The 12,975-nt window shown below is 38.1% G+C and overlaps 1 protein-coding gene across 1 annotated transcript; it reads left to right on the forward strand.

The window, feature by feature from the left end:
• The first annotated feature begins 1,493 nt into the window (after window positions 1-1,493).
• On the forward strand, window positions 1,494-10,155 carry LOC309384441 (pre-mRNA-processing factor 19-like). The gene is made up of 16 exons (XM_081938008.1): window positions 1,494-1,734; window positions 4,186-4,335; window positions 5,043-5,119; window positions 5,410-5,551; window positions 5,661-5,734; window positions 5,819-5,881; window positions 6,077-6,122; window positions 6,242-6,312; window positions 6,890-6,965; window positions 7,216-7,325; window positions 7,462-7,617; window positions 7,739-7,808; window positions 7,955-8,040; window positions 8,828-8,998; window positions 9,607-9,712; window positions 9,884-10,155. The coding sequence occupies exons 1-16, from the start codon at window positions 1,716-1,718 to the stop codon at window positions 9,979-9,981; spliced, it is 1,515 nt and encodes a 504-aa protein (XP_081794134.1). The 5' UTR covers window positions 1,494-1,715; the 3' UTR covers window positions 9,982-10,155.
• Window positions 10,156-12,975: the final 2,820 nt, after the last annotated feature.

Raw genomic sequence — 12,975 nt, forward strand, 5'->3', positions numbered from 1 at the left:
GGAACTGTCACAGGACATTAAAACATTTAGTTTTAATATCAAATCTAAGACATTAGATATCAATATCAGAGATATCCATATTTGTCTGTAAGCTTGTCATTACATTTATTCAGAAAAGCTAGATAGAATTTTTTTACAACTTCTTCATTGAAAACAAGGGTTTCACTTTTACCTGTATCATATTTTCAGTTCTGAACTGGAAGACAAAAAAAAGTTCACAATTTTCACAAGTTGATAGTGTGGTTGCCTTTATGTTCCCGGTGCAAGTAAACAGAAGAGGTTAAGCATGTGTCAGTGTAACAGTGTCAGGGCGCACAGTCCTATTCTCACTTTAGTTCCCCTTTCAAATTTTGTGAGATTGTTTTCCAAGTAAGCAAAGGAAGGATTACAATATTAAATTTTTGCCTAAACTGATCACTACCACTTTTCTTTATATATGACTGGTCACTTAATGGCTGTTCAAAGTTACAACAGACCTCTGCACCCCCCCCCCCCCCAAGCTACTTATATGGTTGCTGCAATGCCCCTATTGTCATTCACCCTGATGACTGACTGGAAGAACAGAAGCAATGTCATTTTAAGTATGCCCACAAACCCTTGTGGCTGCCCCAAAATGGCAAACGTTAGGATACCACAGAGCCCAGGGAGGAACATCTTCATTTTGCTGCCTGTGCAAACTGCATTAAGGCAGCAAAATATAGTAGTTTCCCCGCATCCATATTTTACGGCCCAGTTATCACTGTACACTCTTCCACAAATGCTAAAAGTTCAATTTCATGGAAGTGTATGGTAGATTCTATGTTCAGAGCTATATTTAGGGTATCCAGCCCAACAGAAGCAGCAGTAACTGCATTATAAAGTAGATAGCCTTAATTGATCTTTCTTAATCCTTGCCTTATCATAATTGTTAAAAGATTCACAACACAAGGAGACAGGTGATGAAAATACAACCCCCTCCAAACTCCAATTTGGACTTGACATTTGGAAAATAGCTTATATTACAATTTGAAACTTGTAGGAATTTGTAACACTTTTTCCTGCAAGGAAACAAATCACTATATTTTCTTTCCATCCATTACTAATTATAATATATCAAACTGAAGAAGCTGTTTAGAATCCCTTTGAATATAGAAGAAATTTTCCCAAGAAAATCGCAAGGACTTCTCCAGGTAGTTTCCAGGGGCCAAGTCATCTAAATTTCATACAAAAAGTAATTTCATTAGTTTTGCTGTTTTCCAAGGCTGACTTGATACATTACAGAGGTGCGGTTTGTTTTTTTGTACTCTCCATTATTTCCTTTATTTCCTGCTCCTAGAGCTTGGCAACTATTGCTGAATAAATCTACTTTTCGACTACATTTCGAGACCTACGTTATGCCCATCAAGTGCATGACGGGAATGGTAGTTTCCCTCCCCCCAGGTCCTCCGGATCCGGAAGCCGATTGTGTTCACCGGACGGCGAGGTCACGGGGCGGGGGTTGTGGCTCCAACGGGGCGTGAGCGAGTGGAGGGGTTCCGCTTCCGGCCTCTTGCTGGAGGTTCGCGCGCGATTCGTGGCCTGTGGCGTGGTGGCGTTTAAAAAAAGCTGAACCGGATTACCGAAAGCCGAATCCTCCTCCTCCCCGGCCTTCGTGTCCCCGAAGCCGCCACAAGGATTAAAACCCCGAGGGATCATTAGACCATTACAATAGCCATAGGGGGATTATCCTGCGCGCCATGTCCCTCATATGCTCCAGTGAGTGACCCGCTTTCTCCTCGGCTCTCGTTCTTCCCGCACAGCTGCGGCCTCGCACGGAGGGAGGAGGCGCGCGCGCGAGAGAGGGGCTCTCCTTTCATCAGCCCCAACCGTTTGGCGGTTAACTGGCAGTTCCCAATATTGAGATGTCTGAGGGGTTGTATTGCTCAGAGTCAGTGAGAGAGGATGATGGTCGCTGTTGTAGACTGCAGGTAGACAGGCAGGAACCGAGAGGCCGTCACAGAAGAAAGCAAGGCCTTTTCTCCCCCCTCCCCCCCCTCCAGAAGGCAGGACACCAAACAATGCATTCTGTAGTCCATTTAATAAATGTGAGGGGGAGAAGAATTCCTTCTTCACAGTTTGGTACCTGGCCTCTGAACAGTTACTAGAGGAAGATGAAGCTTACACTTCTCAATTGTACATCTTGGGGAGCTGTTATTTTTAATTGATCACAATTTTTCATAAATAATGCAGTCTGCTGGAAACAGTCTTTTTTTCAGAAATATGTGCTATCTGTTACTGTAGGTATCACACATCTCTAGCCTTTCATTTTATTTTTCTTCAGTGAATTTGCTTCTCTCATATCTCATATCCTGTGTTTTATTTTTTTTCCTTTAGCTTGTTAAAGGGAAAGTTTGTATATATATTTTCCAGTCATATTCTCAATTGTTTGACTACATTTTGATTATATAAATTACACATTCAGTGATGTGGGCATACATTGCATTTGCATCTTAAGGCTTTAAGAAATGTCTGTGAGACTGATTTGCATAGATGTATTTCTAATAGGAATAATCTTTTATTCCCAATCACTAATCTTGTTTAAAGCTTCATGTCTTCCATTTAATCTCTGGCTTTCCACAAAGGGAGAAATGTCTACATACATTTTTGGAATATATCAATTATCTAGTTCTGTTTTGGGCCTAATTAAGGGATTTATTTTAGTTACCTTTATTCGGTATGTTGAGATGGGGAGTAGTGGACTCATACATCTGTGTTCTAGATGACTTTCAGTACTAGTATCTCTCAAAAGAGATGGGTGGAAATTGGTCACTGTTTGATTATCTTTCCTGCATTTCGACTCCTGTTTGGTGGCTTTAGCATGACTTTATGGCTTTCTTCAGTATCCCCCCCCCCCCACCATGTTCTCCATGCTATTTAACATATGTATCAAATTACTGGCATCTGGAATTTGGGCAACCAGTATTAGCAATAATTAGCAATAATACCAAATCCTGTCTCTTCTTTCCAATGAAATGCAAAGAATCTTGCTATTCATTGAGCCTTAACACAAAACAAAGATATTCCCAATCAGTCAAAATACTGATTGAGCATCAGACATTTAATCTGTCTTGAAGATTCGGTCAGCAGTTTCCATGTAATCCCAGATTTAGACTTCAATGTAAATGTCTACACTTTAGTGGTATCCAGAAATATACAAACTCTGCTATTTTTCAGAGTGTCCTGTTTGCCAATAGTAACATATATTTTAATTATATCCCCCTGTTAATATAATGTGCTCAACATATAGAAATGCTTTGAAAATTACTTGGTAATTTTAACTAAGCTGCACCCACCCCACATTAGGAGGATTTCTAAAGATCTAATTCCCCGATTCCAGCAATTTTGCTGGTCAAGGTTCCCATCATTCAAAAGTTGTCCCTGTAAATGTACTATCCTTGAAACTGTGGATTATATTTTACTGCACTGTGATTTTTGCAATAATTTTTGGCAGGATATATAAACATATTTTCAAATTGAAAACATGGATATATATATTTGAATAAGTTAAAATTTTGCTCTCAAAGGAAATTTCTAAAATTACAATGGCAACAGACAATTTTTTAACTCTGGCTAGAAAAACAAGTTTCAATAAATTAGTAAAATTAAGTTTTAAAATGTTTTATGTAGTACCTATCGATTTAACTATTAAACTGTTGTCTTACATCAAACTTTTAAATTATACCTCTGTTTTTTACTAGTATTTTATGGCCACAATAAACATTATTTACTGGTAGCATACTGGTATGCACAACAAGTTTTTAATGGGTTTAAAAGTCTTTAAGCGCAAATTTTTATGTGTATTTTATTTTATCTTAATACAGTGATATTGAGCCGTTTGGGCTTGGTGTGTCAAAAATTCAAAAAATGCCTAACTCTGCTATGTGTCCCCACTCCCAATGAACAAAAAACAAACAATTCTGTATCTGTCTTGCCAATCATCTAGCTCTCCCTCCCCCCGGAATAGGGATAGTTGGCAGCAGTTCTGAGGCTTGGCCTGAAGCACCAAGGATCCCATAGCACAATTTGTTAAGTATTCATATTTTCAAAAAGAATAGAATGATATATATTAACATTGTTGATAGAAGACATGCTATGAAAAGTTGGTCCTGTGGTCTGTAAATTACTAAATACAGCATTTTTTCTTAACCTCCACCTTTTTTCATGCAGTTTCTAATGAGGTACCAGAGCATCCCTGCCTGTCTCCAGTCTCAAACCATGTTTATGAGCGAAGACTGATTGAAAAGTATATTGCAGAGAATGGGACTGATCCAGTGAACAACCAGCCACTGTCTGAGGAACAGCTGCTAGATATCAAAGGTAAGGAAGATCAGGAGAATTAGTTTATTGAATGCAGAATATCTAATCTGACTCATCTCTTACAACCTTGTATGGAAGTCTTGAAAATATTTGTTAGTTTATAGTAAGAGGTAAAGTGATTCCAAAATATCATGGTCAGGTTTATAAGGAGGGTTGTTCAACAGATCCATTTAGAACAATTAATATTTCAAAAAAGTGCTACTTGTATAAATCTTATTTATTAAATTATATGCTGCCCATCTCCCTAACCAAAGCAACTCTTGACTAAAATGTATATCTGGCACTTCTCCCTAATCAGAAATCCCACCTATGTTTATGTTTGCATTTCTTCACTTTGTACTTTGTCCATTGTTTCCATGTTGCTCTTTTAATCTGATTTGCTTGAACATCTGTCTCCAACTATAATTATATTAACGGCTGGTCAGATTTTTATAAAACACGTGTCCCTTCTGCAGCTTTTTTGGGGGCTCCTTGGGTTTTAAAATAGCAAGGCAGGAATACAGCCTCTTTGCTTTCCAGTGCCATCCATAGTCTTCAATTCTACCCACAGCTGGATCACACTGAAACACCCTCCCCCCAAAATAGGCAAAATTAAATAATTCACTAAAATTAAAGCCGACAAAAGTATCCTAGCCATGGTTTAAAGGCTTGTGAGGGTAAATATTGGGGTTCTCTAGAATTAATGCTTGTATATATTTCATTCACAGTTGCCCATCCAATTCGGCCTAAGCCACCTTCTGCTACCAGTATTCCAGCTATCCTGAAGGCACTACAAGATGAATGGGTATATATGTATTAATACAATAATCCAGAATTCTTATTTTATCATAGGCAAGTGATTTCTGCCACTCACGTAACAACAGATTTTGTGCTTGTAGAACAAGGGAGTCGTAATAATCATTAGGCTGGTTTCAGATGACATTTTAGTTTATTTTTCCTGTTCACAAGAGTAGGAAGACCAAGGCAGAAATTAATGGGCTGCATATGCTGTATGTGCACAGTTACTCACTAAGCCAGCACGTCCAGATATCGTCATATACAATATTAATGTACTGAATTACGTACTTTCTTCAGGATGCTGTCATGCTACACAGTTTCACTTTGCGGCAGCAACTTCAGACTACACGCCAGGAACTTTCTCATGCACTCTACCAACATGATGCTGCCTGCCGTGTCATTGCTCGTCTCACCAAAGAGGTGACTGCTGCAAGAGAAGGTATAGAATATATTTATATTTATTTATTTCTATTCTTTTAATGGGGTGCAAGGAGAGTCCCCATTATGCCAACTGTGTTAAACCTGCCAAATCATATCTTTCTTCTCAGCTTTGGCAACTCTGAAACCCCAGGCTGGCCTTATTGTTCCCCAAGCTATACCCTCTTCACAACCAAATCCTATGGTACGTTCCACATATTTTCGTAATTCTCTTCATGCTGTGTCTTCTTTCTCTGAACTAAAATGCTGTATTTGCTCTTTTTTCCAGGGTGCTGGTGAGCCAATGGATCTAGGAGAGTTGGCAGGAATGACACCAGAAATTATCCAGAAAGTAAGAAATGTTCAGAACTATAGATAAACAGTTATAATACATTGGCCTGAGCTGTTAAATATAGAAATCATTGTGGCATTTCTGTAGTACGAATGCACAAAAACATGTTGAGTATGAAACTTTGCAAAACATCTAATTTTAGGCACTATCACAGCATATGATTTCTAATTTTTATAATGTTTTTCTGTCCTGCAGCTTCAAGACAAAGCCACAGTGCTGACTACAGAGCGCAAAAAGGCAAGTGCCCCTTTTTACTAAACTAGGCTGTGGAATCAGGTGTTTCTGGGATGTGCATATAAATTCTGTAAGATAATTTGTGTTCTTGGTAGATGGATTTTGTTTTCTTCATTTTGCAGAGAGGGAAGACTGTGCCAGAGGAACTGGTGAAACCAGAAGAACTGAATAGATACCGGCAAGTGGCTTCACATGTGGTAAATATATGATCAATTGAGAAGGTTATGCTAAGAGTCCTGAATATTCTTAAATAACTTTAATGAAGCTGGTGAATTTCCTCCTTTCACCCTGATGGAACAACATTTAAATTAATGATAGTTCTTTACATTTTAGCTATTACTGTACTCTGGAATGTCTGAGCGTATGTACTCTTTTTAAAAATACAGAATTTCTTGTATCCACATGCTAGCTCTGCATCAACTTAGCAGTATATCTTGGTCTTTACTACCAAAATCCAGTGATGTGTTACTAGAGTTTTGGTTGTAATTTTAATCTTTGTTCCTCTGTTTCATGTTGGGTAATTGTTTTGCTTTGTTGATTCTGGATTTCTTTTTTGCTTTTTCTGCTAATATTGCAAATCTACTACATCTTTCCAGGATAAAAACTGCTTAGTTTTTAGGAGCATCAGCAAACAAAAACACAAACACCTCTCACACGCACACATTCAGAGAAACCCACCTTTTGTTAAAACCTCCTTTTATGTTGTTCTCTGGTCAGTGAATAAAATGAGAAGATTTGGAATGCTAATTGTGATACTTTTGTGTTTTTAAAAAGGGATTGCACAGTGCCAGCATCCCTGGCATCCTTGCTCTTGACCTGTGTCCTTCTGATACCAACAAGATTCTCACAGGTGTGTTAAGACTTCTGCTTTCTCCCCCACCCCCCCAAGCTGTTTTGTGCTCCATGTTTATATTTGAAAGGATAAGAGTTTACAACTCATTTTCGTGTTGCTGACATCTGTTTCCATGAAGCTGCAGTAATAATGTTACTGCAATATTACGCCACTTTTATGTATTTTAAGTCAACCACTGAAGAATGCTTTCTGTTAATAAATTCTGTTGCTGAGCTGCTCTGGTTTCTGGTATTTATCTTGTTTGCAGGTGGGGCTGATAAAAATGTTGTTGTCTTTGACAAGACCTCAGAACAGATTCTGGCCACCCTAAAAGGTCACACAAAGAAGGTCACCAGCGTAGTGTTCCATCCATCCCAGGTAAGAATTCTGGATTTTCTGCAGGTTTTTACTGTGAAAGAATCTCTTAGGAGGTTGAAGGAATTAGGTTTACCAGGTTGACAAGTAGTCTTCCATAATTGGTATTTAAGGAGATGGACTTCTCTTTGCCCTCCAGGAACTGGTGTTTTCAGCATCTCCAGATGCTACTATCCGGATTTGGTCGGTCTCTGGCGCTTCCTGTGTGCAGGTTGTACGAGCCCATGAAAGTTCTGTCACAGGGCTGAGTCTTCATGCAACTGGGGATTATCTTCTGAGCTCTTCTGATGACCAGGTGAGAGTGAATGCAGAATATCCTTTAGCCTAGATTTAAAAGAAAAGTAAGAATTCCACATAATAATAAAGTCTTCTGGAGCCAACTGCTTATGTACAGCCTCAACCTTTGCTTTTTATAGTATTGGGCTTTCTCTGACATCCAGACTGGCCGTGTTCTCACCAAGGTCACAGACGAAACTTCTGGCTGTGGTATGGATCTTGCATTTAGAATCTAAATTGAGTATTCTGTGAGACATGCTTGAACGAGTGTGGTCTCAATGTGTTGGACATGTGGGAGGGATGAAGCCGGTTGGAGCTCCCTCACTTATGCAGTGATCCAATATTCTTTCCTGCAGCTCTCACCTGTGCTCAGTTCCATCCTGATGGGCTTATTTTTGGGACAGGAACAATGGACTCCCAGATTAAAATCTGGGACTTAAAGGTAAGAATTGGCTTCTAATATGACTGTGCTGGAAAGTTTTACTTTGCAAGCCTGATTATTAAGGATTTGCTGACATTGACCATGCATAGTCTAAAGTATTCTTATCCTTTTAGAGGTTTTGAATGAGAAATTGAATATTTATACAGCAGTATCTTAACTAGAGCTCGACCATTAATGATTTATTTAGTAGGTTAGTTTAGTTGATGTTAAATACCATTATTTAGAAAGTTCTTATGCTAATGTTAAAGAGCATGGAACTCTCCTTGACTTCTTAGTTGGAGGGAAAGACTTAGGAGTTCTATGTCAAATGTTCCTCCTCTCCTAAAGATGTAGATAAAGATGGGAAACATTTCAAATAACTACTACCTTCATGAAGTATAATAATCATTCTTCTGAATCGAAAGAGATGTGCAACAATTATGTTTATATTTTTATTGGCTTTTTAAGGTATCTAAATGGTTATGTAAAGTGTTATAGGAAACATTTGCTTTGACAGGTGGCATATCTTTTTAAAGTAAAAAATAGTTGTTCCTGTTATGAACTCTAAAGGCTCATTTCATTCTCTTTCAGTTTTTTAGTCTCTTGAAATCTGATCTATCTGAAATATCTATCCTAGATATTGCTGTCAATGTTATGTAGAACTCAAAATATTATACAAGAATATTATGGAATGTAGAATGAACACTCACATCTCTGTTCATAGTGAAGGCAGAGAAGACACAGGAGTTGCATTTCTTTGGAGGGTATAACAACATTCTAATATCCACTAATTATTTGCCTTTCTCAGGAACGGACTAATGTCGCAAACTTCCCTGGACATTCTGGTCCCATTACTAGCATTGCCTTCTCCGAGAATGGCTACTACTTGGCCACTGCTGCTGATGACTCCTCAGTCAAACTCTGGGATCTCCGCAAGCTGAAGAATTTCAAGACGCTGCAGCTGGATAATAACTTTGAGGTTTGCCTAGTTGCATTTTGTTTGTCAGTTCTGTATTTTTTATTTCTCTTTGTTTTAATATAGCCACTGAAATCTTTTCCAACAGATTTCACCTAGCTGCTTCTAAAGCTTTAGAATCTCTTCCTTGGAATGGGACAAGCCTGTTGTCTCTATGTTATACGAGAGATTGGTTTATTTTGAAATGTGTGCACCCTCACAGTACAGGTGCCTTACATTATAGCACAATACAAAAACAATCCAAACTATAACAAATCGTCAGTAGTTCCCATAGAATCACTGGCTAGATTCAGTCTGACATAGACTAACATTCCTGGAAGACTGCAGAAGAGCAGTATTTCCTGAACATTAATAGGGAAGGTGCACCATTCCTGACGTTGGGAATGCAAACTTGTTCAGAATATAGGAATCATAGCGGAGACGGTTATTTCAATGATCCCTTTCCCCCTAAAGTGGTGATTTATGGCATGTTCTCTTTACTTGTTTGAATTGGCTGCATAGATTTACGGTAATCAAAGTAGGTCGCCTCAGAGATGTCATAGAATCTTAGATCATATGAATAGATCATGCTTTGCTTCTAGAAACCTATTTTCTGTGCCTTTCCTCTTTAGGTGAAGTCTCTCATCTTTGATCAGAGTGGTACCTATCTGGCCCTGGGTGGTACTGATGTCCAGGTGTTCATCTGTAAACAATGGACAGAAGTTCTTCATTTTACAGGTATGAGATTGTTGGCCTTTGTATCATTCTCCACAGGTACTGTACGATATTGTCATTTGTATTGATCGCTAGAATCAATACTTCCATTATTTCTGCTGCCTTCTGTTTCTTTGAAGTGATAATCATAGAGTGAAAAATATCTTGTCTGACTCTTTTCCTTTTTTTCTACAGAGCACAGTGGGCTGACAACAGGAGTAGCCTTTGGGCACCATGCTAAGTTCCTCGCTTCCACGGGCATGGACAGAAGCCTGAAATTCTACAGCCTGTAACTTCTGTTTCTAGGATGCAAAGCTGCTGGATCCTATTCTCTGCTGTAATGAAAAACTATGGGGTAAACATGGGGTGTTGGACTGATGGAACATCGTGTACATTACAGCTGTTGATGTCAGTTTTGTGTAGCAAGGAAAATTTCCCTCAGTTTTAAATACATTTGTTTTCCTCTCTGTTTGTTTTTCATGTAGATCTGTAACTGTGAGACTACTTAGTCAAATCCATCCACTGCTGACTCTAGTAGGGATAGTGGCAGAGATGAGTGTGAAGAAAGGGAGGGTGAGATGTGCATATTTTTGTATGCTGCTCTCTAGTTTCATTAAAAAAAACGATTCAATTATAACAAGGTGTTTTTGGGTGATATCTCACATTTCAAACATTGAATTTTTAACTACATTTTGCCAACACCCACAGTTGGCTGTATCTCTTATGAATGCTTATGCATCAGAAGGTATCAGATTTCCACAGTTCAGCAATTTTAATGATGAGTTCCTTAAAGATAGTATTCAATTTGCATACATGCAAATGCATGCTACTTGGAGATGTGAAATCTGGTACTTGTTTCATTAGATAGACAATAGTATGCTATGTGGTCCAAGACCCTAGGTGCATAAAGGTGCCTTTCTGTGTCTAGATAGCTGGGATTTTGATCAGCCTTTTTCTCTGGGCTTCTTATTTCCAAAGACTTTCATTTTAGTTTCATTTCATTTATTTCGTAAATATATAAACATGTATATTTTATTCTGTATTGTTTTAAGCATCGCCTGGCTATACTGGGATAAAACAGGCCACAAAATAGTTAATCTATCATTTTAAGTGAATTCGTTTTGTCTGGTTAATTTATGGATCACTGTTGAGATTACTGAGCAAACTGGTTAAATTAATCCTAGCAAGTGTGTTATATATGGCATAAAGCAAGTAAAACATATTGTCAGGATTTTTCTGGGGACTTAATGTCACAGGATATTAAAACACCTAGTGCATTTTAGATATCAGTACCAGAGACAGACCATATTTGTCTGTAAGCTTCTCATCACATTTATTCAGAAACATTAGAAAAAATTCACAATTTCATTTAAAGAATGAACTTCATTGAACTATAAAGGCTTCACTTGTATTGCCTCCCAGATCCCGTACAATGACTGCAAGTCAATAGCTAAGGTTGAACAGATCAAAGTAAGAGCACATCAACTTCTCCAGAAATTTTTAAAAGAAATTTGGTTATTTAAGTCTCATTAAAATAGAATGCTGTTTGAAAAATGAGGTGTGCTTATAAGGTCATTGGAGGATGCTACATTTTTATCACCTGCCACTTTATGGTATTGTGTTGTAAATCTTTCAACAGTTGTAATAAGGCCAGGATTAAAACATTCCAGTTAAGGCTATCTGCTTCATAATGCAGTTACTGCTGCTTCTGTTATTCACTAAACAGAACCTAACATATTCTTCCACGAAACTGAACTTTCATCTTTTGCCAAGGAATATATGAATCAGCCAATGGAATCACTTTAATTCATTCTGGGTAAAGACCTCAATAAATTAAGATAATTGCAATTAGAGTGTTCATAGTCTTTCTAGGAGCAGAAACATTTATTGATAGGTTGATGTAGGGTTGTGAGTCTCACCAATTTGAATCTCTGACAGAGTTAATTCTATAGAAAAATATAATGAGCAATCAAATGAGTAACATTGAAAAGCTTGTCATAAATTCGGATGATAGAACAAATATTGCACATGTTGTAGGATTGATTTGTTGCTGCTTGACTATCAATATTCATTGATACTATGCTATTGGATATTGGTAAGGAACAGAGGGCAAAAGTTAACAGCTCTTCCAAATGTGGTTTTTGTTTTGAACTAGAAAAAAGGAAGTTACTTGTCATTAAAAAAATTGATAAAAATAGCCCTGACAATTTTGGCAACATCTTGTACATCAGAAAGTGCATTCTTATGTGTGAAATTGATACCCAAGTTTAGTATAACTTAATGTTATTAACTATTGCTTACTGGTAATATATCCTACTGATACAAACTTTAACTCATTCAGCAGAAGAAGTCTTATCTTAGGCCATGATGGATTTCTTCAGAGGCACTGTCTTACTTTGCACAATAGCAGGATGAGTCCTGAAAGAGAGGATTTTTTATACAGAAATAATATGTTTGTATTATGAAATAACAGAATTTAAGAGAGGTAGACAAAAGGAGTAAACAAAAGACATTTAGCAACATCCTGTCATTAGGCAATAGATCTCATTGAGAAAACAGCCTTTATGACTTGCTGTGCTCACCCAGCATGTACAGGTGAAACTCGAAAAATTAGAATATCGTGCAAAAGTTCATTTATTTCAGTAATGCAACTTAAAAGGTGAAACTAATATATGAGATAGACTCATTACATGCAAAGCAAGATAGTTCAAGCCGTGATTTGTCATAATTGTGATGATTATGGCGTACAGCTCATGAAAACCCCAAAGCCACCATCTCAGAAAATTAGAATATTACATGCAATCAATAAAACAAGGATTGTACATAGAACAATATGAAAAGTACAAGCATGCATATGTACTCAGTACTTGGTTTGGGACCCTTTTGCAGCAATTACTGCCTCAATGCGGCGTGGCATGGAAGCTATCAGCCTGTGGCACTGCTGAGGGGTTATGGAAGACCAGGATGCTTCATTAGCGGCCTTCAGCTCTTCTGCATTGTTCGGTCTCATGTCTCTCATCTTTCCCTTGGCAATGCCCCATAGATTCTCTATGGGGTTCAGGTCAGGCGAGTTTGCTGGCCAATGAAGCACAGTAATCCCATGGTCATTGAACCAGGTTTTGGTGCTTTTGGCAGTGTGAGCAGCTGGAAGATGAAGTCAGCATCCCCATAAATCTCGTCTGCAGAAGGAAGCATGAAGTGCTTCAAAATCTCCTGGTAGATGGCTGCGTTGACCCTGGTCTTAATGAAGCACAGTGGTCCAAAGTCCTGTTGCTCAGTGGTCCAAA

Source organism: Natrix helvetica (assembly GCF_964273705.1).
Source record: "Natrix helvetica genome assembly, chromosome: 1".
NCBI classification, from domain to species: domain Eukaryota; kingdom Metazoa; phylum Chordata; class Lepidosauria; order Squamata; family Natricidae; genus Natrix; species Natrix helvetica.